This window comes from Schistocerca americana, chromosome 8, assembly GCF_021461395.2.
Source record: "Schistocerca americana isolate TAMUIC-IGC-003095 chromosome 8, iqSchAmer2.1, whole genome shotgun sequence".
NCBI lineage: Eukaryota > Metazoa > Arthropoda > Insecta > Orthoptera > Acrididae > Schistocerca > Schistocerca americana.
In genome coordinates, this window is record NC_060126.1 from 109,720,545 (window position 1) to 109,746,766 (window position 26,222).

The 26,222-nt window shown below is 39.4% G+C and overlaps 1 protein-coding gene across 9 annotated transcripts in view; it reads left to right on the top strand.

The window, feature by feature from the left end:
• The first annotated feature begins 506 nt into the window (after positions 1 to 506).
• LOC124545181 overlaps positions 507 to 26,222 on the top strand; it is a 90,329-nt gene continuing 64,613 nt past the window's right edge. For 6 of the 9 annotated variants that reach the window (XM_047124031.1, XM_047124035.1, XM_047124034.1 and 3 more), the window contains exons 1-2: positions 507 to 625; positions 23,637 to 23,699. In XM_047124031.1, coding sequence (XP_046979987.1) covers positions 623 to 625; positions 23,637 to 23,699 — 66 coding nt within the window. In that variant the 5' untranslated portion in view covers positions 507 to 622. Of the gene's footprint in view, positions 626 to 6,123; positions 6,527 to 23,636; positions 23,700 to 26,222 lie in introns of all 9 variants that reach the window. The other 3 variants (XM_047124032.1, XM_047124038.1, XM_047124033.1) reach the window with 2 other exon arrangements.

Consider the following 26,222-nt stretch of genomic DNA (forward strand, 5'->3'; position numbering starts at 1 on the left):
TATGAATTTGCCTTAATAAAAAAAGTTGAGTTACTTATATATACATATTGACATCGGATGATCTTCGCAGTATTACAATAAAATATGTGAAATGATTTAACGTCGTAAAACATACAACATAAAAAACTGTACAGAATAATAACATACATTTGTTGTGTAAACAGGTTAAATGACGATCAGTTTATCACACAACGTATTCGGTAATTACTGCATAAACTAAACACTCAGGTGGTTCTGTAAAGACACAGCTACTGGTTTCCTTTCCTATAGGACACGATTGTGATTACAAACTACTTCAAATATAGACGCCCATCGGCGTGATTTGTTTTTCATCCATTTTTCCCACAGGGCTACCATCATGCAATAATTATTATTAGTAGTTGTTATTACGAAACCTTATCGGAATTTTTATCGTTAAAATCGTCGTTAGTCGATAAAACACTATAGATCAATCCCGTATAAGCTGCATATGTTTTTCTCTAAATATAATTAATTTCCGATTAACACTCGAATGGCGCAGTTCCACTTACAGTAGTCGGTTGGCAATGCCATCGTACATTCCGGCTAAACATAAAGTTACAAGGCGTCTGCTGTTGTCGCTCTTGTTTCGGAAGATAAACAGATGGTGAGTTTACGATAATAAATGGTGAATGAATCGTGTATTAACTAACTTCATTGTTGAAGTTGAGTTTTTCGGCATGTTCTATGTCAGCCAATCTTCGCAGGCGTTGTAATATTCCTTTCCCCACCATCCGTCCATAAAAAGGCCTAATACAACGTTTTTCTTTGTATGACGTACTACTAAATCAAGTAAATCAAGATCTTACGCGGTGTGGATTCAAACAATAAACACACTTGTGTTTCACTTTCCCGAAAAAGGTGGGGGGGGGGGGGGGGGGGGGAGCTTTGACGTTAGTTGGAGAAAGTAGAGCCATTGACATTTGAAGTTTTTACAAAATTGGTCTTAAATTCCATTATACGTACCAGTAATATTGTAAGCAAAACGTGCTTCCATAAGTGGTTCAGTAACAACATTTTTTTACTCAACTAGTTGATGATTGCCTCTTCTGGGAACTTTCGATTGTTTGCAAATAGCACAGTTAGCCCATTCAAATAGTGCTTACTGTAACCATGTTGCAGGACTAATAATATGACAGTAATTTCAAAACCCTCACAAACTTATGATTGGTCCAACTTACTGACATCATTGGCCATGGGGCAGTAAACCATAATCTTCCTTCCTTTTTTCTTACCACTGTTTTGCATAGTCTGCTTCTATCAGTATGTCTCATATTTCGATTATGTTTGTTTGTTTTGTATTTGTTGCATACACTGCAGGAACAGAAGGAACCTGGTGACCATTGGGTAAAAGTACTGTTTTAATGTTTTTCTTCAAAGCCTTGATCAGGACTGTGCCTTTGCAGTAAGTGAACTCACTTTCCATTTTAAAGAACTGATCTAATTCTGCAGTTCATTGCGAAATGTGGATACTCTGTTGGAGTCATGTTAGATACTTTCATTGTTTCAAATGTAATTGTTGAATTGTCAACAGGCACACACACAAAGAAAAAAATTGCTACATTTCAGTGTAATCTTTTTTTGATCTACAGTTCAAATACAGACAAAACACTCACATACACTTATACACATGCATATACATGGCATACATATGCCTATGCCCCTATGTAATGCCAGCTAGATGCACAATGCTGCATTTTTTCAGGTGGTGGGCCTTGGATGGTATTGTGTTGGGATGGATAGGATGGGAGAGAGGTTTGGGAGGCGAGGGGCAGCTGGTTTGCTCACTTGTAATGATGTTGGGGGAGTGAACTTGGGAGGTGGTGACAGGACAGAGGAAAGGGAAACTTTTGGGTTGAGGGTATGGAGACATGGGTTGCCAGAGATTGAGGCCAGCACGATTGCAGGAGTGGTCCTTGCAACACATCCTTTACTCCGTAATTGTTCTGACCTCTGTATCTGATAACCCACATCCTCCACCCGAAAGTTTCCCCTTCCTCTCACTCCCTCCCAAATTTATGTCCCACTCCCCACTGGCTCTGGCAATAGTGCATCTCATGTCTAGCCGATGCTCCTGCCATCCCTCCCTCCCTCCCTCATTCTGAGCTGGCATAGTGGCTGCCTCCTGCCGAGCCGCTACCCATTCAACCCAGCCCTCTCCTTCCCTCTCGCTTCCCTCTCCCTTTACCCGCCATACCTAACACAAACTGCACCACAGTACCAAAATGTAGTATTGTGTGCCCAGTTGGGGTACAGGTGCATGCACATTTTTCTTGTGTGTGTGTGTGTGTGTGTGTGTGTGTGTGTGTGTGTGTGTGTGCGCGCGCGCGTGTGTTTACTTTAGCTCAAGAAACGATTGCACTGGAAACTAGCAAGATCTTTCTTTCTTTATATGTGCATTGTTAATGACTCAATGCTTTTGCTTTTCAGTGATAAGTCACCTTTAATGCAAAAGTATTTACATTCTATCAGAACTTTACTACAAAATTATATTGAGGTGTACAGCTTTTTGTTTTTTCATCGTGCAAACTCCTTTCTTTCTAAAGAAACTATGAGGCAGTTACAGTCGTCATTGACAGTCCAAATGGCAAATGACATCCTTTTCTGTTCATCCACATGATATGATTGGTGAGACGTATAGTGTAACATGTTTGTGCTGTGCATTTTTTGTCATAGACCTTACCTTACAGCCAAAAATATAAGAAATGTGCCTTTTTCATAGACGACATAATTTAAAACTTCCTTGAAGCAAATTTCACTTCACCACAAATACGGTAGTAGTTATCTACAGTATTGACTTTGTAAAAGACTGTAAATAATAAATTGCCAGCTGGAAGAATATCACAACAAAATAAATGTGTGTGTACTTCAAAAAGTGTCAAAACATTAACAGTGTATTATAACAATTTTTAAGAATGAAAGGTTCTTATTTCATCAAAACACTACTGAGGCAGAAAACCTAAAGTAAATAGTGTTAATTCAGCAGAAGTGAGCAATAGATAGCCGTACATATTACAGGAGCCTCTATTAAGATCTTAGCATTTGCACACGCATTTCACTATACATTTACTCCTTAACAGTTTTTATTGCTGATAAAAAAGTTAGTTTGCAGTGATCAGTGATTTACGTATTCACAATACAAGACATAGAAATAATTTTCGTGTACACTTTGCCTCCTATTCTAGGGTTTAGATAGTAGTTATGTACTGTGATGGGAAGATATTCAATAAAATTTTTAGTATCACGAAACCATAAATTGGGAATCTATACTAACTGAAAAGAAAATAAAAATATACATCTGATTAGCTGTTGTTTCTACAAATTATCTGAATATTTAGACTCGGTGATTTACCTATATGGTAAGTAGGCATGTTCATCATGAAGCTGCATCACAAACACTGATGTACTGTGAGTAGGTCTCAGTATTTAGTGACGTGGATGAATATTTTCCTTGAAAAATAAAATTGTTATCAAATAAACATTAATCTAATAATAGCATATAAACAGCAGCTGTTTAGTGGAAGTGAGGAGTTAGTAACTTTTTTCAAAGTAGTGGCTTTCTTTTGAATTTACTTGATTCAATTTATCTGTCATAAACATGAGTAGTATTAAACAGTGTATTTGCAGCTTGACTTCATTCCACATCCCTGAAAGCTATTCTTGATAGGATCTACAGGACACAATGAATAAATGAAAGGGTTTGATGTAGGTTTCTTTATTTTTATCTTTCAAACAGGAAAATATATTGAGTACCTTTTCACACTAATGGTACACATGATTATTTAAAAAAAAATGTTAAAATTTTATCAAAATCCATCTACACAATTTCTTTGAAGCATACATTGGTAATGTCATTCGTGAATGACAGTGAGACATGAGGTAGCAGAGTAGAGCAGGTTGTGATGTCCTAATGATCTGAGTTTCTTTTAGTTGTGAGGGAAGGAAATATTAATTTCTAGTGTGATAACAGCCTAGAATTACTATAGGTTAAGATGTAAGCAAATCACACTGTCAGGGAAAATAAATTCTTTGCTGTGGTAAATAGGCATGAACATATAGGAAATGAGTTAACACAGCACATGCCATTAATAATCTTTAAAGGCACAATTATAGAAATTCATATTTTGAGCAGCTGCACACTGCTCATAGCAAGTAAATTTATCACCTACCAACCTAACATAGATTTCAGACCATGTTGCAGATGAGTCTGTGACAACAAACAAGATTTCGTATTCACATCCATTGGCTTCATTAGCCTATAACCCCAATCTAGCTTCTACCTCAGACCACACAACAGTATATCTCAGATGACAATGTTAATAAATTAAGGGGAGGCAGAATTGCTGGCAAGTATTAGATTTGTGCATATGTTCATAGGATTTTTGTTTTGCATGTTGATATTCTGGTATTTTGGAGGCTATAAGCTTATCAGTTGTCATTTTTATGTGCAGTTCACTGTTGCTGTTTGAGTTTAAATGTTGTCATTTGGAAACAGTGCATGGAACTGTGGACACTGGAAAATAGCGTGCCAGGTGGAGAAATCAGAAATTTTGTGATATATTCTTCTGACATTTCCATAGAGTGGTGACCCCAGTGGAGGCATTCAGAAACATTTGTGCCGTGTGTGGGGATAATACCACTGGATGGAGCACAGCAATGAAATGGGTTTTCTCATTTTAAGGAGGATTGTTTTGACATAGTGACATTCAGGAAGACCTTTGGGGGTTCGATGAAGATTGTGTAAACACTGTAATCCACAATGATCCACATCACTGTACTTGACAACTGGCAGATGCTATGAACTGTGATAACGGTGATCATTGCAGCATTGTGCAACATTTATATGCACTGGGGAAGGTTCAGAAATTGAGTGTATAGGTACTGCATGCTCTAAGCCAAAATCACAAAAATCGGGGGTTACCATATATGCATCCCTGCTTGCTCATCATCAGTTGGCTCGTGAACAGCACAGACCACTCCTATCCTGTATTGTTACTGGTGCTGAGAACCAGTGTCTTTAAGCTAATGTAAAGAAAAGAAAGCAGTGTTTGAGCCCAAACAAAGTGGTAACTTCCTGTACAAAAACCTGCGCACATCCACAAAAGATAAGGTTATGCATCGGGTGGAACAGTGATGGTGTGGTGTACTAGGAATTGCTGTCCTCAGGTGTAACCATCGTTGCTGACATTTATTGTCAACAACTGAGATGTTTTGTAGATGCAGTTAAAGAACAACGACCAGGAAGGCTGTGTGAAGTCCATGATAATGCCTGCCTGCATTCTGCTAGACTAACCAAAACATTATACAGGAGTTGGGATGGAAAGCAGCCTGCACACACCTTATTCACCTGATCTTGCACCCTCAGATTTTCAGCTTTTCCATTGTCGATTGAACTGTCTTCAGGGAACTTCCTTTCCAGGCGAAAATGCTCTCCAAACATGGCTTGACAAGCTTTTTCCCTCAGAACCATGTAATTTCTACAGTCATACTATCGAAATGTTACTGCAGTATTGGCAGACTATTATCAATAGTGAAGGAGAATATATTATAGATGATTAAATCTCTATTATGTGTATCTGTTGTGTTTATTAAACTTATGGGAAAATGCTACGAATTTATGCACCAACCCAATAATTACCTTTAAGGGCAGAATTCTGAGGCTCACTGGTAGACATGTTTTTTCTCCTCTTGCCAGACTACAGTTCTCTCCACCAATAAGAAAGTATCAATTCTCTCACTAGAACAATGTCATGAAATTGCAACTGAAACTGAACTGTGAATCTCATATGTAAAAAGTCAGTACATGGAAGGGTCTCATTGCCACAGGGAACAGATATAACAAAAAAATTAGTCTCACAGAGAAAAGAAAGAGGAAAATGTTATAAGGAAAATTTTTGGTGTAGATGAAATTCGGATGAAAGGAAACCTCAAAAAATTGAAAATTCTATTACTTTTAGGAAGAGGCCATTAAAGTCTGTCACATTTTCAGATTAAATTCTGACAAGTTGACCAGATGAATTCTCAATATTCGTACTTGAATGAAAGTTAATAATAGTTGAGTGCTTGAAACTGGAGATGCTGTAGCCAAGAAACATCACTTTTCAGATAAGTGAAAGCCACAGAACCTGGATAAAAAAAGGAGAGAGAAACTTCAGTTAGAAGATGACAAGATTTTGTGACAAGAAGGAGAAGAAGAAGAAAGCCAACTCATCAGCTAAATAAGTTCAGTTGCAAACAATTTTTTTTAAATATGCCTATTAGCAGTAGGGTGCTTGCTTGGAATTTCATCTCATAAGGTAAATACTGGCCGGCCTTTCAGGCTCCCTGCAATTTCAGTTTTTTCAAGTGAATTTTCCTTTTGATACAGCAGAATAATTAATATCTCTCTCAAAATGTATTCAAGCAGAAAAGTATTGTGCACACATTGATAACAGAAGCATCAAATAAAGCAAATGCGAAAGAAGGAAGTGAAGCAAGGGCCTCCACAACACATGAGCAATTCATCATGGTAAGTGGTAAAAAGATAATTTTTTTTACAATATTGAGGATCTGAAGGTAAAGAGTAATAGGACTGCAATAATTTGTTACATTCTGGTGTTGTATTATGATTATTGCAGTGGTTTCTATAAGGTAAAAATTAACCAATTCATAGTTGTATTATTATCACCTGACAATCCGTGAGATGACATAGAAGCTCACAATGAGAATACACTTAATTTTATCTCATGATAATGGTTTTATGAGAGTTGCTTTTTACTGATGTAATGATAATGCTGAGAGTAGTGGGAAATTTGTGTTTCTACTTAGTCTCTTGCACTAAGTGACTTGCTGATTGTGATGCTACTCATTAAAGGAATAAGTGATTTAAATCACTTTCTAGTGTTTAGATGCACAAACTACTTGTGGAAATGAGTGAGAAATGTTCCATGATGTAGAATGTGATCACAATACAGGTTGGCAAATTCTGAGCATGTTTTCAGATTGTCTCTGAGAAGTATTATACATATTATGTTGGTGTATATTTAGTGTTTGATGTTGGAATTGCATCTGAAACACCATATGCTAGAATAGCCCTAATTGGAAATATCCATTTATTCATGCAGAGAGTGACAGCAGCAATCAAAATGTAGAAAAGCTGCAAGTTCAGATGTGCTCTACCCTGAATTTCTTATGCACAGTGGAGCCACAACGCAAAAATGACTAGTTCATGTTTTTCGTGAAACTCTTTGCACAGGAACATTACTAGAAAAATTTAAGAGAGGAACAGAAGGAACAGCTGCAGAGGACTTTCACACAGCATCTCTACTTATCTATTCTTACAACCTCCTGGAAATAATACAAGACCAAATTAATTCTCTGATCATTTGAACAAGCTGGATTTAGACCTCTTAGAAGCTGCTGTGGGTAAGTGCTCTCCTTGACAGTGTGTGCAAAAAATGTCTACCAGAAAAAACTCAAGTATAGGGTAGATTTTGTTGATCTGTCACCAGCTTTTGATACTGTGTGGCACAAGGATCTAATACTGACATTTCTGAAAATACCACCATGTAAAACTCTTATGAAATATCCTAAGCAACATGCTGGGCAATCAGTGGTTTAAAGTACACGAAGGTGGAAAGAACAACGGGTTGCATGTACGCATGATGGCTTGGCTCAGGGCTTCATTCCAGCTCCTGTGTTGTTCAGTCTCTACACAGCTGATCTGACGAACTTGGTCAGCTGGTAATTCCTATATGCAGATGACCTTCCTATTTCACATCAGAGTCAATATCTTTCTTAACACGAAGAACAGCTACCCAAGAGTATCAATAAACTATACAACTGTTTTAAGACATGGTGACATAGATGCAATGTTTCTAAAACAGAAGTGTGTCTTTTTCATCTTTCCAATTAATCTCCGAAGGAAACAAACTTCATTATTGTGTATTCCTCAAATTGTTTAAGTGTATAGTTAAACACACTTCATCAGTTCCAAGTGCACCACATCAATTTAACAGTTAGCCATGAATATTAAAAGATTAAATGTGATGTAAAACACTTAAATATGAAGTAGAATTCTAGCTATAAAATGAGACTATTAAATGTGATGCAAAACTTAAGAATTGTAGAATTTTCGATGTCTATTTTAATATTTGTTCAGTAAAGACAAAAATAAATAAACTACGTGTCTAGCATCAGCAAACATCAGTCCATGGTCTGCCCTCTTGGCATAGTCAAATACAATAAGCCAGAATACCTTGGCGTCACCTTGACAGAATGCTGACATTATAATTACCTGTCCAACACGGCCAAGAAATTACAAACATGAGAGCACCTTGTGGGAAAGCTGACAGGTAAAACATGGGGAGAAAAAACATAAGTTCTCCATGGAGCATCCCGTGTGTTGGTATACTCTGCATCAGAATGTTACACATCATTTTGGTTCCACACAGCTTGTCTAAAGAAAGTTAAGTTCATTTCAATGCAGGTACAGGAGTTTGCCAAAAATATGGAAACTACTAGAGAAACATATGCCTGAACATAAGTGCAGATGGTAGCCATGACTGCATCTTGCACTGATGTATTTGATCACAGATGGCACCTGGCCAAATATCCTTAATACATTCTAAGTGTCAGCCGTAGTCAAAACGGTGTTCTGCATAGTTGTGAGTGCATTATGTCAGTGCTAAGTGAATCAAAACATGGGCAAATTATTGGTGCTCAAATGGTGTCTGCTTCTGTAATCAAGGTAGCCAAAGTGTTAGTTGTTTCAAGAGGCAACATATTGAAGAATTATGCTGCATGCAGGGAAAGCAGAAAAATGTAATCCACTAAGTCACAATGTGGACAAAAGTGTGTATTGAGTGACCATGATCATGATGGATACTCATTGAAGAGGATTGTGATGAAAATACGAGGACAACAACTACAAAAGTCACTGCAGAACTGAATGCCACATTTGTAAACCTCCTCAGCATCAAAATATGAAAGGAGCTCTATAAGCTGGGAATTGCAGGGTGAGCTGGAATTCCAAAACCAGCTACAGGAAGTTGGTGCTAGAGCCATTAATCCTGGGCTATGGAGCAATGGCAGAATGTCATTTGGCTGGATGAGTCTTGATTAGCACTGTTTCCAACTTTGACTGAGCTTACATGCCAAGAACAAAACATGTTGGACGCTCAAAGATGATTTGGGCAGTCATGTTGTGGTATTCCATTGGCCCCATGGTTACTCTTCAAGGGCACATTACTGCGAATGATTATGTGACCATTCTGATTGATCAGGTACATCCCATGTACAATGTTTGTTGCGCAATGGTGTTACTGTGTTCCAAGATGACAGGGCCCCTGTTGCATCCCACCCGCCCCCTTCCCCACCCCAGGGGCCCACAGCTCTCTTGTGATTATGTTTGTGATGTGCACAGGCCCTGAGCTATTGCAGCTTTCTTCTCTCCCAGGCTACATTCCCTTCCCCATAACCACTCCTACCCATCCTAGCTCCTTTTCCTCCTGCCCTGGTCTACTCTTCCCCCTTTTTTTTCTGGTTGCCATTGGGGGTTGACCTCTCATTCTAAATTATTCCCGTATTGTGAACCAATTAGGGAAGAACTACCTCTGCCAGCCGTGGTGGCCGAGCGGTTCTAGGCACTTCAGTCCGGAACCGCGCAACTGCTATGGTCGCAGGTTTGAGTCCTACCTCAGGCATGGATGTGTGTGACGTCCTTAGGTTAGTTAGGTTGAAGTAGTTCTAAGTTCTAGGGGACTGATGACCTGAGATTTAAGTCCCATAGTGCTCAGAGCCATTTGAACCATTTATAACTGCCTCTGCAGCCTCTCCGGCATTGGTTCCTCTCCTCCCCTCACCCCTTGTGTAGGTCCCACCCCCCTCACTCTCTAGGTCACGAGCACTTGTAGCCAGTCCGTGTGGTAGGGCTTTTATGTACCCATCTGCATCAGCCCTCTGACAACATAGGGATCGAAGTTGTGGTACCTGAGCTGCCATCACCTCATGTATGCCTAGGAGTGGTTGGTCATGATTTTTGGCCATTGGAAATCCTGGCAACAACCGCGATGCCAGGGGCCCTTGCCACAGCTGGGAGGCACCCACAGGGTGAGCCCCTGAACAGGGTGGGTTGTAGCAGGGCAAGTGCTCTGCACCTGAAGCATGCAAAACTGCGTACTTCTGGCCACGCTTCCGTGACTATTGCTTCAGACAGACACTGTTCTCTCTGTGCTTCTACTTTTTCTTCTTCGGTCTTCCTTACTGTGGCCAGCCACTGGGAGGGGGCCAGCTCGTTGGCTTGGGGTGAAAGCCTTTTCCATTACTTGTTTTTTTCCTGGACAAAAAGAAAGACGTTTGCCTCTACCATATCACTCTTTTTTTCTTGAACATATCAAAGATAAATTTGGTGAAGCTGAGTCACTTATGCATTTTGGCTCCCTACCAATTAGAACCTCTTCTACTAGTTGGTCAGCAGCTTCCCTTTGTGCTTCATTGTGGAGAAAACCAGGAGAAACCCGGGAATTTCTTAGAATTCTGGGAATTTTTTGTGTTGGTTTTCAGTTAAATTTTGGCTGATTTTTGTAGTTTTGACTGGTAAGAAACAATACTCTAACAAAGGATGTTACTGTATCCCGCTACCACAGAATAATACTGCAGCAACAAAACATGAACGAGAGACGAACAATGAAAATAAAACTTAAGTTGTAAAGGAAATACTCCATATACAACAAAAAACACACTGATCATACAAGTGGGTGCGAGCAGCAAAATGTTTCAAAGGCTTTAGCAAGACTGTGCAATGCTTCATAACAACAAATTGCCTCCGATGACCGTAACGTCACAACTGTTTATATTATATTTGTGTGAGCAGTTATGAGTGGGCTCATGCGCATGCGCAGTTGAGTCACGCATGTGTAGTACCTTCTCCCACTTCTGGATACAGAAGTGTGGCTGTTAGCTGTATAAGCAGTAGCACCGAGCAGCAAGATGCAAGATGATGTGGGGCAAACTGGGGTATCTGTTCCCGGGAGAGGGGTCACCAAATTCATATTCTTGAGGAAAAAAGCACCTAGTATCCAGCGCATGTTGGTCTGTCGATTATTCATATGATTTTGAAACACATCCCTGTTGGTTTTTGGAGTCTTGTAGTATCCTCTGATGTCTTGTTTCTTTTATGACATAGTGTAAGATCTTTTAATGTTTTTCATGTACGAACATACGGGCAGCCTACACCATTGCAGCTGCGCATGCGCAGTGATGCCTGTTATCTGGCACTCTCTGGCAGCTGCTGAAAGGAACCTATTTCTAACAGGTTGCGGGAAAATATTGCGAATGGTGGTTTGAAAAGCATTACTTTCAAAGTAAATTTCCTTTTACGGAAGTTGAACTATGTGCAAGAATGTATGATGAATTTCTTAACTCACAGAGCATTTGACTCTCATTTAAAAATCAACTCTTTGATGATGAGCCATTTAGAAGAATTTCAAGCCCAGAAGATCAGACATTTATGTCATTATTCAAACTGTTACTGACACATTTGTGTGAGATATGTTGAAGTGTAACACCCGCAAAGAAGTTCAACATTATATGTGAAAGGTTAGCTTCTCTTGCAGCTTATTAACCTTAGAGACCAACATTATATGTGAAAGCTTTGATTTTATTGTAGCAGCACTATGTATATTAATTTAAACCATTAACTTTTCCTGCTTTGTGTACTCGCGCTACGTAACAGTGATGTTGCTATTGGCTGACTACATCATGTGTCCTACGCTCTGAATATCCGCTGTAATCGGCTGGCGAGATCACGTGGCATGAGCTATGACTGGCTTACAAAAGCGAATCACAATCTCGATTTCAATACTTCGGAAAGTAACATGCGGTGTTTGGTGGAATTTGAATTTATACTTTTGTAATATGAAAATATGCAGTGTACGTGTTGCTGCATATTGGAGATCTTTCCAATATGTATTTTTTTCCCCTGAGTTTCATTTCCTAAGTGCCGGGAGATTCTACACCCGTGTATAAAACCATAAACATTCAAAGGATTGATAAGTTTTACAGTTTCAAGGGAAAATGTACTGGCACTTAACACAGAAAGAGTGTGTTTTCACCTGGGAGAACATGTGTTTTTAGCCAGTAAAACCAGTAAAAACCCGGAAATTTTTTATTCTTTTCCACGTATACACCCTGATTACAAGAATCTCATTTTTGTGGATACTCATTTGCTGTCTCTTCATGGTTTCCAAGCCTTATGCTGGGAAGTGGGTCAACCCTTTGCAAGCCTCTGATGGTGTCTTTACGTTGACACACACAGACATTGTTAGCTTCTTGGTTTCTGTTCATATTGCACTGGAAGCAGTGGCCATTTGTATTTTAGTACTCATGTGGATGACTTCACACTTTTCGTGATTTAGAATCAGTTGTCGATTTTCATACCATACAGTATCTTCTGTCAATTATTTTGCAATTTGTTTTGATCATCTGATGACTTTATAAAACGTAAATGACAGCATTGTCTGAAAACTGTGCGAGAGTGCTACTCAGATTCTCTCTTAAATCATTTTGTGTAGATCAGAAACAGCAGATGGCCTGTTACTTTCTTGGGCAATGCCAGATATTACTTCTATTTTATTCAATGATTTTCCATTAGTTACTGTAAACTGTTACCTTTCTGACAAGAATTCTCTAATCCTCTCGCATCAAAGACACACAGTTTGATTAGAAATTGCTTGTGAGATACAGCATCAAAAGCATCTGGAAATTTAAAAATATGATATAAATTTGACATTCTCTGTTAGTAGCACTGATTACTTCATGAGAATGAAGAGCTAATTCTGTTTCGCAAGAACAGTATTTTTTTAATCTGTGTTGGCGGTTTGTCAATAAATCATTTTCTTTGAGATAACTCATAATATTCAGGCACAATGTTTGTTCAAAATCTTACTGCAAATTAACATTTTCGATATGGGTGTGTAATTCAGCAGACGAATCTTATTTCCTTTCTTGGGTATTGGTGTGATATGTACAAGTTTGCCGTCTTTACCTACGGATTTTTCAACGAGTGATTGGTTGTATATGATTGCTAAATATGGAGCTATTGTATCAGCCTGCTCTGAGAGGAACCTGACTGGTATACAATCAGGACCAGTGGTCTTGCCTTTATTAAGTGATTTAAGCTGCTTTGCTACAATGGGGATATCTACTTCGAAGTTACTCAAGTTGGCAATTGTTCTTCATTCGAATTCTAGTATTTTTACTTTGTCTTCTTTGCAAAGGAATTTCGAGGAATAACTCTCCTTATTGTTATTGCGCAGTAAAGGTATTGATTGTGTCTTTCTACTGGTCTGCTTTACATATGATAAAAATCCCGTAGGATTTTCTGCCAGATTTCGAGACAGAGTTTCATTGTGGAAAATATTAAAAGCATATCACGTTGACGTTCACACTACATTTCGAGCTTCTGTAAGACTTTGACGATCTTGAGGGTTTTGCATTCTTTTAAATTTGGCATGATGATTTGTGTGCCATCAGTCAGCTTGTCTTTTGTCCAGCATCGCTTGCCTGGATGCCCTCCCAGGTGGAACTTAACTAATATGGATTGGGATGTTTTTTCCTCAGGTGCCATCCCAACAACTTCACCACATGCCAGCATTGATGAGTCTACAAGGAATTTGACCAATGCCATCCTTTTGGCAGCTGCTTCAGCAATTCCTCCATGATGGAAGACTGCCCCTTGATGGACCCCTGAAACTGCTGTGGCTTTTACAGGCCACTGCCGTGCCCTCCAGCACTGCAAATGGCTTCCATCTTTTCACTGCCTGTTGGCCTTAAAACAGCTTGGTGCCTGGTCATCTCCTCCAGACGAGGATCTGTCCTTGCTGGGCTGTCCTAAGCTAGCTGCCTTGTGGCAGACTCTGAATCTTTCTGAGTTGCTACCCATGGTGCTCAGCAGATGACCTGGCTTTACAGTTTATTCATGAAGAGGGTTTTTACCACTGTCTCCAAGGGGTTGCAGGACACCTTGTTGCCCCCCTGTGTCCTGGACAGGCAGCGACCGTCTGTGCTTGGTGGTCAGCCCCAACCGTCGCCCTACCCGCTCTTTTGCTCTTCTTCCCCCTTCACACATGTTCTGTTTGTCTCGGTGCTCTTCCTCTGTTGTCCTGTGCTTTTCTCACCCTGTCCATGTTACTAATCTTTTCTAGGTATTGTTGGGTGGGGTGCCCCTGGTAAGAGGGTGGAGTATGTCCCCCATTGCACTTTCTGCCTTTGGTGGCCTCCGGTTGCACCATAGACAGGGCACCTAACCCACATTTCTTCCTCTTCCCCCCCCCCCCCCCCCCCCCCTTTTTCATCTTTCTTGTTCCTTTCTGTAGGCTTTGTTGAGTTTTGGTAGGACTTTGGTAATCCTTGGGGGTTTTCTTTCCTTGGGTTTCGTGCACTAGGCCCTTCTTTGGGGTGTGGTTTTGTCAACTTGGCTGTTCCAGGTAGGAGGGCTGATGACTTTTTAGTTTGGTTCTTTTAATCATTAAACCAACACACCCAACCCACCCCAGCCCACCCCAGCTGTTAATGGTCATTTCTTTGGCATTTTCAGTCAGTCCTGGAGCTGCAAATGCATGAGGGCAGAGCATCAGTAGGGAGTGTCCAATGAAGTGAACTGCTTGCATTTGCAGCCTCAGCACCAATTGGAAACTCCAAACAAATGACAGTAGTAGCAGTCCACTGCAGTAGATATGTGTACCATAAGGGTAAATTTATACCAATTATGTTGTAACTGATGCATATGATGATGATGATGATGGCGGTGATAATAATAATAATAATAATAATAATAATAATAATAATAATAATACCCGTGGAGGCCCGGGAAAAGAATAGGCCTCCGGTATGTTCTGCCAGTCGTAAAAGGCGACGAAAAGAACAAACCACTAATAGGGCTAACCCCCCTTTTAGTGTGATTACTTGGTTCAGGACAGAACTAAAGAAGCCTCGGACAAGCGCCGTCATGGTCGGGGACGACGCTTGAACCCTATGCCCGCCCACAATGGTAACGACACTGCTAGCCAACTGGAAAATGATTTAAATCCAAATAGAGGTGTTTTGCAGGATATGCTTCCTGCAACCACCCTAGAAGGAAAACAAAGACAGAGGATGAGATGGTCAGATGAAGTTAATCGACACCTCATGTTCTGTTATTACCAAGCAACAAACCTAGGAACCAACACAACTGGATACAGATCACAATTAAAATTTTTAACAGAACAACGACTAGCTGATCAGATCCGTGTAATAATAAAAAATAACAGGATACCCCAGTCAGAATTAGAAAACATCAAACAACAAGTACAACAAATACTGGAACAAAATAATGTGCAATCAGAAGAAGAAGAAAATGCAGTAATGGACTCAAACATCCCAGAGCAAACAAACAAAGACCAACACGCATCAATTAAACAATCAGAGGAAAACGAAATCTTAAGACAGCCACCAGAACAAGCACAAATAGAACACGAAGAGACACACATGTTAGATATAGAAGAGAAATTTCAGCTGACATGTATAGAATACAAAGACACAAATACAGACATCAGACCATTCTTGCATAGACTGCCAAATAACCAACAAGTCGAAACAACAATAAAAACCATCAACACAATCATACACAACAAAATAAATGAAAATACAACTATGGAAGAGTTACAACTACTGGTTTATATAGGAGCACTCACTACACTAAATATACACACTAGGCAGAGATCAGAACAAACCAATACACAGAAGAAACCCACAAAACCAGCATGGCAACACAGGCTACAGATCAGAATAGAAAAACTGAGAAAAGACATCGGACAGCTAACACAATTTATAAGAAATGAAATCTCGGAAAAAAAACGAAAAAGGTTAGGTAAAATCTCACAACAAGAAGCAATAGAGCAATTAGATGAAAAGAAGCAGAAATTACAAGCATTGGCCAAATGACTTAGAAGATACAAAAAAAGTGAAAATAGAAGGAAACAAAACCAAACATTCAACACAAACCAAAAGAGATTTTACCAAACAATAGATAACACACACATTAAAATAGACAATCCACCAAACATAACAGACATGGAACACTTCTGGAGCAACATATGGTCAAACCCGGTACAACATAACAGGCATGCACGGTGGATACAAGCAGAAACAGACACATACAAGATGATACCACAAATGCCTGAAGTGATAATTTTGCAACATGAAGTCACCCGAGCAATTAATTCTACACACAATTGGAAAGCCCCTGGAAATGATAAAATAGCAAATTACTGGCTAAAGAAGTTCACCTCAACACATTCACATCTAACTAAATTATTTAACAGTTACATTGCAGACCCATACACATTCCCTGATACACTTGCACATGGAATAACCTATCTGAAACCTAAAGATCAAGCAGACACAGCAAATCCAGCTAAATATCGCCCCATAACATGCCTACCAACAATCTACAAAATATTAACTTCAGTCATTACACAGAAATTAATGACACATACAACACAGAACAAAATTATAAATGAAGAACAAAAAGGCTGCTGCAAAGGAGCACGAGGATGTAAAGAGCAACTGATAATAGATACAGAGGTGACATATCAAGCTAAAACTAAACAAAGGTCGCTACACTACGCATACATTGATTACCAAAAAGCCTTTGATAGTGTACCCCACTCATGGTTACTACAGATATTGGAAATATACAAAGTAGATCCTAAATTGATACAGTTTCTAAACATAGTAATGAAAAACTGGAAAATCACACTTAATATTCAAACAAATTCAGATAACATCACATCACAGCCAATACAGATTAAGCGTGGAATATACCAAGGAGACTCATTAAGTCCTTTCTGGTTCTGTCTTGCTCTGAACCCACTATCCAACATGCTAAATAATACAAATTATGGATATAATATTACTGGAACATACCCGCACAAAATCACAGATTTGCTATACATGGATGATCTAAAACTACTGGCAGCAACCAATCAACAACTCAACCAATTACTAAAGATAACAGAAGTATTCAGCAATGATATAAATATGGCTTTTGGAACAGACAAATGTAAGAAAAATAGCATAGTCAAGGGAAAACACACTAAACAAGAAGATTACATATTGAATAACCACAGTGACTCCATAGAAGCGATGGAAAAAACAGATGCCTATAAATATCTAGGATACAGACAAAAAATAGGAATAGATAATACAAATATTAAAGAAGAACTAAAAGAAAAATATAGACAAAGGCTAACAAAAATACTGAAAACAGAATTGACAGCAAGAAACAAGACAAAAGCTATAAATACTTGCGCTATACCAATATTGACCTACTCATTTGGAGTAGTGAAATGGAGTAACACAGACCTAGAAGCACTCAATACACTTACACGTTCACAATGCCACAAATATAGAATACATCACATACATTCAGCAACAGAAAGATTCACATTAAGCAGAAAGGAAGGAGGAAGGGGATTCATCGACATAAAAAACCTACATTATGGACAGGTAGACAATTTAAGAAAATTCTTTCTAGAACGAGCAGAAACTAGCAAAATACACAAAGCAATCACTCATATAAATACATCGGCTACACCACTGCAATTTCATAACCACCTTTACAACCCTTTAGATCATGTAACATCAGCAGATACGAAGAAAGTAAATTGGAAAAAGAAAACACTGCATGGCAAGCACCTGTATCATCTAACACAGCCACACATCGATCAAGATGCATCCAACACATGGCTAAGAAAAGGCAATATATACAGTGAGACGGAAGGATTCATGATTGCAATACAGGATCAAACAATAAACACCAGATATTACACCAAGCATATTATTAAAGATCCCAATACCACAACAGATAAATGCAGACTTTGCAAACAACAAATAGAAACAGTAGATCACATCACAAGTGGATGTACAATACTAGCAAATACAGAATACCCCAGAAGACATGACAATGTAGCAAGAATAATACATCAACAGCTTGCCTTACAACATAAACTTATAAAACAACATGTTCCCACATACAAGTATGCACCACAAAATGTACTGGAGAATGATGAATACAAATTATACTGGAACAGAACCATTACAACAGATAAAACAACACCACATAACAAACCTGACATCATACTCACCAATAAAAAGAAGAAATTAACACAACTAATCGAAATATCCATACCCAATACAACAAATGTACAAAAGAAAACGGGAGAAAAAATTGAAAAATACATCCAACTGGCTGAGGAAGTCAAGAACATGTGGCATCAGAATAAAGTTGACATCATACCAATCATACTATCAACTACAGGAGTCATACCACACAATATCCACCATTACATCAATACAATACAGCTACATCCAAACTTATATATACAATTACAGAAATCCGTAATTATTGATACATGTTCAATTACCCGAAAGTTCCTAAATGCAATATAACATATACCGTACAGTTAAAAGGAAGTGACGCTTGATCAAGGTCCGCGTCACGTCCCATTTTTAACCAGACTTAACGTCTGAGAAAGTAAAGAAATAATAATAATAATAATAATAATAATAATGACAATAACAATAATAATAATAAAGATACAGGTTGGGACCAGGCTTTGTCATGGTGGGGTGAGTCAGTGCCCAGTGATCTAGATGATAAAACAAGGAAGCTTAGCTTGCTGCCTTGTAAGAGGAGATGAGAAGTGAACTAGTCTGCAGTGTGGGATGTTGGGTGGCACGGAAGGGGCGATGAAGGCCGTCAGTGTGTCAGAGTTGGCAGAAGAGATGTGCTGTGAAATCCACTCTGCATCTGACTTGAAGCAAATGGTAAAGTGATCAGTATCTGATCACCAGAGGTGTGACTGGAGTTCTTGTTCTGGAATTAACACCTCAGTTCTAAAAACTGTATTTTGGTCCAACACTTGAGATAGTCAAGTACCATGAGGCATGGTAGGAAACAACTCCCTACCCCAGGTGATAATCAATCAACTGCTGTCAAGAACAGTATAATCAGATGATCAAATTCTGGGGCCTCTGCATTGACACACAAATGGAGTTCTCTGACCATCTCCATCCAAACACCAAAACCTTTTGCAACACACTAAATATATATAGTTCATTATGAGTGAGAAAGTTGCAAGACCTAGAGCAAACCCTAAACAAGAAAAAATACAAATACTGGCACTCTAAGAAACGACACCAGCTGACAAAAATGCAGTGGATTTTTAGAATTTTCAAAAGTAAAATAGACAGCACTTTTATGGGTCACTTTTGCTGTCAAGAGAGAGACAAATTCACCTCCATAACAGATGTGACTGTAAACAACAGACTAATTGTGGTCAGCCTGAAGTTTGTAAATAAAACAACATGCCAGTCAATGTTGAAAATTAAACCAACTGTGAAAAGGTGGAGAAATCAGGACGTACACTAAAAGAAATAGTATCAAAAATTCCAAAGAACTCTGTCAGAATCCTACTACACTATATCAGTGCACAGCTAAGCACAGAAGGTAAGTACAGGTAAACAGTTGAAAACTTCCCAGCACAGAAATGAACCAGCTAGATTGGATAGAGGTTAGTTGAACTCTGCAAAACAGAGAGAAACTTTGAAAGAAACAACACAAATTTCTATAAGAACTTTGGACATGAAGTCACAGGATATCAACCACAAAGTCTGTGCTCCAAGAAAGAATATGGACAGTTGGTTCTAAATAGTCAAGAAAAGAGCAAGGAACATGCAAGATATTTCAAAGAACTACACTCATGCTCATAAATTAAGGATAATTGCAGAATGTGGTGCTGCACAATGTGGCACCACACAAAACTGGCGCTAATAGCATAGGCACATAGGGAACACACACGACACAGATATGTAAGTCCACGTTATTGGTGATAAGTTGAGAAAACAATCCCGAAACCATGTGCTACAAAATGCCACTGTTTCCTGCGCATGTACCCTGACATCAATGTGGGATACGATCACCATGCACACGTACACAGGCTGCAGAAAGGGTTCGCATACTCTGGATCAGGTGGTCGAGCAGCTGCTGGGGAGTAGTGTCCCATTCTTGCATCAGTGCCTGTCGGTGCTCCTGAAGTGTCCTAGGGGTGTGAAGACGTGCAGCTGTATGTCGACCGAGAGCATCCCAGACATGCTCGATGGGATTTAGATCTGGAGAACAGGCAGGCCACTCCATTCACCTGATATCTTCTATTTCAAGGTACTCCTCCACAATGGCAGCTTGGTGGGGCCATGTGTTATCATCCATCAGGAGGAAGGTGGAACCCAATGCACGCCTGAAAAGGCAGACATACTGGTGCAAAATGATGTCCCGATACACCTGACCTGGTACAGTTCTTCTGTCAAAGACATGCAGGGGTGTACGTGTACCAGTCATAATCCCACTCCACACCATCAAACCACGACCTCCATACAGGTCCCTTTCAAGGACATTGAGGGGCTGGTATCTGGTTCCTGTTTCATGCCAGAAGAAAACCTGGTGAGAATCACAGTTCAGACTATACCTGGACTGATCCATGAACATAACCTGGGATCACTGTTCCAATCACCATGTACTGTGTTCTTGACACCAGGCTTTACGGGCTCTCCTGTGACCAGGGGCCAGTGGAATGCACCTTGCAGGTCTCCGGGCAAAAAAACCATGTCTGTTCAGTTGTCTGTAGACTGTGTCTGGAGACAACTGTTCCAGTGGCTGCAGTAAGGTCCCGAGCAAGGCTACCTGCAGTACTCTGTGGCTGTCTGGAGGCAGTAATGGTGAGATATCGGTCTTCTTGTGGTGGTGTACACTTTGGACGTCCCATACTGTAGTGCCTGGACATGTTTCCTGTCTGCTGGAATTGTTGCCATAATCTTGAGATCTCACTTTGTGCCACATGGAGGGCCTGGCTATGACCTGCTGTGTTTGACCAGCCTCCAGTCACCCTACTATTCTACCCCCCATAACGTCATCAATATGTGTTCTCTGAGTCACCATTAGCATGTCTGAAAACTTCTGCACACTTACTCGCTGCATCGTACTCTGACATGCACCAACACACCTCTGCGTATGTGGACTGCTGCCAGCGCCACCGTGTGACGACTGCAGGTCAAATGCACAGCACGGTCATACCCCTAGGTGATTTAAACGTGCAAACTGCCCACCAGAGCATTGCTTCACGATGTATCAGCATTATCCTTAATTTATGAGCATGAGTGTACTGCCCAGAATCAATACTAAGATTCCCACCACAAGAACCTGAGGACATTAATTGAAATTCATCATGACAGATGAAGAAGAAATAGCTAGACACATCAAAAGACTTAGAAACAATAAAGCATTGAGGGAAGATGAAATCATAGCAGAAATCCTCAGGTCAGTGGGCTCAGACACCATAAAAGGAATCACCAAAATCATGCAAGACTTTTGCAGACAGAACAAATTCCAGAAGATTGGAAAAATGTATTAATTCATCTGTTACACAAGAAGGGAGACAGAACAGATGTATATAACTACAGGGGAACCCCACTAATATCAGTTGCATACAAAATTCTTTCTCAGCATCCTCTCGATAAGAGTACAGAAAACAAGAACAAAAAAATTGAAGAATGTAGTGCAAAATTCAGACCAGGCTACAGCAAATCTTGGACTTAAAGCTTATCCTTAGGTGTCTAGGAATTTGTAGCAGAGTATAGTCTGCACATTCATTGGTTTCAAAAAACTGTATGATTCAGTTGCTCACAAATCACTCTTCCAGGTAATAAAAGATCAAGGTCTAGATATGAAAACACTTGCAGTCATAAAAATGAGAAAGTCCAAGGGTGAACTCTCAGAGCCTATCACAATCAAAATGAGAGTAAGAAGAGGAGATGGGCTGTCTCCATTGCGTTTTAACTGTGCTCTTGAGAAAATGATACAAGAATGGTGCAAACAGAAATCAATCCTCAAAATTGGCCAGCCAATCATTTCAGGCAGAGGCAAATTATCTGTAGATTGCCTAACATTTGCAACTGATTTACTAATATTAACTCATGTCATTTCATCAGCCAATATCTGATTGAACTCCTAAAAGAAACTGCAGAAAAGTTGGGCAGACTACATGACCTGCAACAAACACCAAACTTCAAAGAGACAAAGTATGGCAAAATGAAACGAGTTCCACAATTTAAATATCTTGGTGTAAACTTTCAGGAAAGTGGAATCGAAACAAAGGTAAATGAAATTAGATGCTAAAAGATGGCTTACCCAAAATAATTACAACAAGAAACGTATCTCCAAGCACACAAAATTGATGTTACCACAAAGTAATTTAACCAGAATGCCTCTATGGGTCAAAAACCAGGAAAACAGACATTGAAAACAGTGATAAAAAGGAATACAATATCGTACGAAAAATTTTAGGCTCAAAAGTTGTATATGCACAATACCAGTCGGGAAATCAGACAATATACAAATACCTGTAGTGACATTAGAAAATGAAGGTAAGAGTCTATGGGCACATTAAAAGAATGAACACAGATAGATTTGCAAAACATATAGTCACTTCCCCCCCCCCCCCTCCCCCCCAAGTAGAAGTGAATTCAAAATGGACACAATGAAATTGATTGATGAGATGAAACCTGGTCTGAAATTGGCAATAACTGCTAAGGAAGATGTTCAAAATTGCGAAATTTTCAGGACCAAAATTCCCAGGTGGCGATGTGATCAAGAGGAAAAACCAAAGAAGACAGTGTGGACAACATAGTCTGAAGGAGAGAAATAAATTGCGTAGAAACAGAAGGAAAGAAATGTGGACTCAAAGGAAGGCAAATGCCCAAGTCTTAAGTACTTTGCGTTGTCCTAATGGGCTTAATGTCATTGTACAGGTAGGTTTTTCAAGTTCACAAATCAAAAATAGAAATAAGAGACATACTGATTGATGAAAAGAATCCTATAACCAATTAGATATCAAACACAAAATGCTTTGACCTGCAGGCACACTGTGACACATCTGAAAGCCTTAGTGAGAAGTGGAACTGAATCTTTGAATGATACATTAGGAAAACCACAACAGAACTACACAAAAACCTTAAATACATGACAGTCACTGATTCCAAAAAGTTGTGTTTTGAGATAGCAACTCTGTCCTCATCCAGAAGGTTTACTTGAAAAGTCTTTGCTTTCCTAGGTGTGGTCCTACTGAAAGTGGTATGCCCTTGCGTTCCTCTGATTTTTGAACTGACCCAACCACTTATAGAAAGACTTTACTTGTACCATGGTCCAGATTGCCATTTTTCACATTAACAAATCATTTCAAGGGATGATGAATGTGATAAGTGAAGGCGAAAAAATCCTAGGATTGGCCAGGAATGAACTTGTGAGGCCTTTGCATTTGTGGTCTGACACTTACCTATTGAGCTACTGGGTCATACACCTTTTCCTAGTTTGTCTTGTTATGGAGTAGAGGTACTGATTAATTTAATATGTCTGTGACACCATTAGCCTATCAGCAAAAAAGCTGTTTTAGTTGTACTAGTGCCTTTTTTTTTATGCTGACCTTCAGATCTCTCTCTCTCTCTCTCTCTCTAGGTGTGTGTGTATACGATTTGCTCTCTGCTTACAGGATTCTACAGGAGGAGATGTAGGAGCCACTCTGTCTGGAGAAATATGTATCAAAGAAGAGCCTGTAAGTAATAGCACTTAAATAACTCATCGTGGCTATTCATTGTAGTAGTTCTTGGTGCACAGCCATCATGAGAAAGACAATATCTCATTTTCCCAAAAAACATTGCATATCAATAGAGACTAGGGTCTTGCATAGTGCCAGTCCCTACAGTGTTTCAGGCACTTTATAGAGAGTTTTCAGCTTCGGTACTCAGGCACTGATCAACTCCAACTAGAGCCAGGGTACACCAATTCTGTATTAGCCTAGGCAGTGTGGAACTGGACATGTGACACGGTTGAACACTTTCTGCTGAAAGACTGTGGTAGATACGTGCATGGTCAGCCATCTGGTAGGAGAGCAGCTGCAAGCTCTTTAGCACGATGGTGAGACACACAATTTCGTAGTGAAAAAAAAAGTTGTGCTGACACCGGTACAGTGCTGATAATCAACCAATATTGTTAGATTTATGCAAAGTAAAAAGCCACTTCAAACTAAACAGATGATACATCTTTGGAGAAAATTGAATTGAGAAATTAAATTGGACATTTGCAGATAAATTGAATCAATCTGCACTTAAATTTATGTGCACTGTATTTTTTTAAATGTAATTTTAAGGATGAAGATCAATGAAGATATTAATATTACTCACATGTTTCAACTGAAGAAGTTCTTCGGAATGAATAATATTGTTTCAAACGCCTTGTCCAGCTGGCTAACAAGCTAAAATGGAGTCAATGCATAGATTAACTAATCAAGAATCTCAGTTCAGTGTGTTATGCCCTTAGAAGTGTCTCTCATTGTATTGACTCCATTTGACATACGGATTTACCTTCTGTGGCAGTGCACCTAAAGTAAGTAAAGTGTGTATTCAGCTGAAGTGAGCAATAAGGATATTGCGTACAGTAGGTAACTGCACATCTTGCATGATCATGTTAAGGATCTGGGGATTCTTGTATCCAGTTCTACAACTACATCTGCATACGTAATCTGCAAGACACCATACAATCCACGGCAGAAGGTACTCTGTACTACCACTACTAGCCTTTCCTGTTCCACTTGCAGATAGAATGAGGGAATAACGACTGTCTGTGTGCATCAATATGAACCCTAATTTCTCGTTTCTTATCTTTATGGTCCTTACGTGAAGCGGATGTTGGCGGGAGTAAGATAGTTCTGCAGTCAGCTTCAGTTGCCAGTTCTGTAATTTTCTCAACAGTGTTTCTCAATAGGAATTTCACTTTCCATACAGGGATTCCTATTTGTATTCCTGAAGCATTTCTGCAACACTTGCACATTGTTCGAACTGACAGGTAACAAATATAGCAGTCTGCCTCTGAATTGCTTCAATGTCTTCCCAAATATTAGACCAGTACTCAAGAATAGGATGCACTAGTGTCCTATGTGTCTTTTTTGTAGGTGAACCACACTTTCCTAAAAAAGGCCCAATAAAGCAGACTTGACCATTTACCTCCCCACCACAGTCCTTGCATGCTCATTCCATTTCCTATCACTTTTCAATGTTATGCCTAGATATTTAAATGATGTGTCTACTAATGCTGTAGACAAACATTTTGTGTTTATTTTTCCTACTCATCCACATTAATTTCACTTTTCTACATGAATAGCCAGCTGCCATTCATGACACCACCTAGAACATCGTCATCAGCACCATACAACTGCATATTGCTGCCTAATTTGTCTGCCAGATAATCATTTATGTATGTAGAAAATAATAATGGTCCTGTCACACTTTCCCAGGCACTCCTGACATCTCGCTGTCGAGGACAACATAGTGGGTTCTATAACTTACGAAATCTTCAAGCCACTCGTGTATCTGGGAACCTATTCCATATGCCTGTGCCGTCATTAACAGTATGCAGTGTGTTACTGTATCAGATGCATTTTGGAAATATAGAAATATGGAATCTGCCTATTGCCCTTCATTTGTAGTTCACAGTATATCGTATGAGAAAAGTGCAAGCTGAGTTTCACATGAGGGATGCTTTCTCAGACCTTGCTGATTTGTGGACATAAGCTTTTTGGTCTTTAGGAAATTTATTATATTCAGATTCATAAAATATTCTAGAATTCTGCAGAAAAAAACCTTAGCTATGTTACAGATATGGGTCTGTAGTTTTGTGGGTCCGTTCTTTTAAATTTCTTATATACAGGAGTCGCACACTCCTTTTTCCAGTCGCTTGGGACTTTGCACTGGGTGAGAGATTCACGATAAATGCAAGTTAAGTAAGGGGTCAGTGCCTTTGTGTACTCTTTGTAAAACCGATCTGAGATTCCAACCAGACCTGGCAACTTATTTGTTTTGAACTATTTCAGTTGTCTCTCTACACCATGGATGCTTATTACTATGCAATCCATATGGGACTCTGTGCAGTGGTCAAATGACGGTATGTTTGTACAATTTTCCTTTATGAATGATTTATTAAAACTTTGGTGTTTTTTTATCTTGAACTGCCACATCAGACTGGTCAGTGAATGGATGAAGGCCTTAGACGTGCTTAGCGATTTTACGTAGGACCATAATTT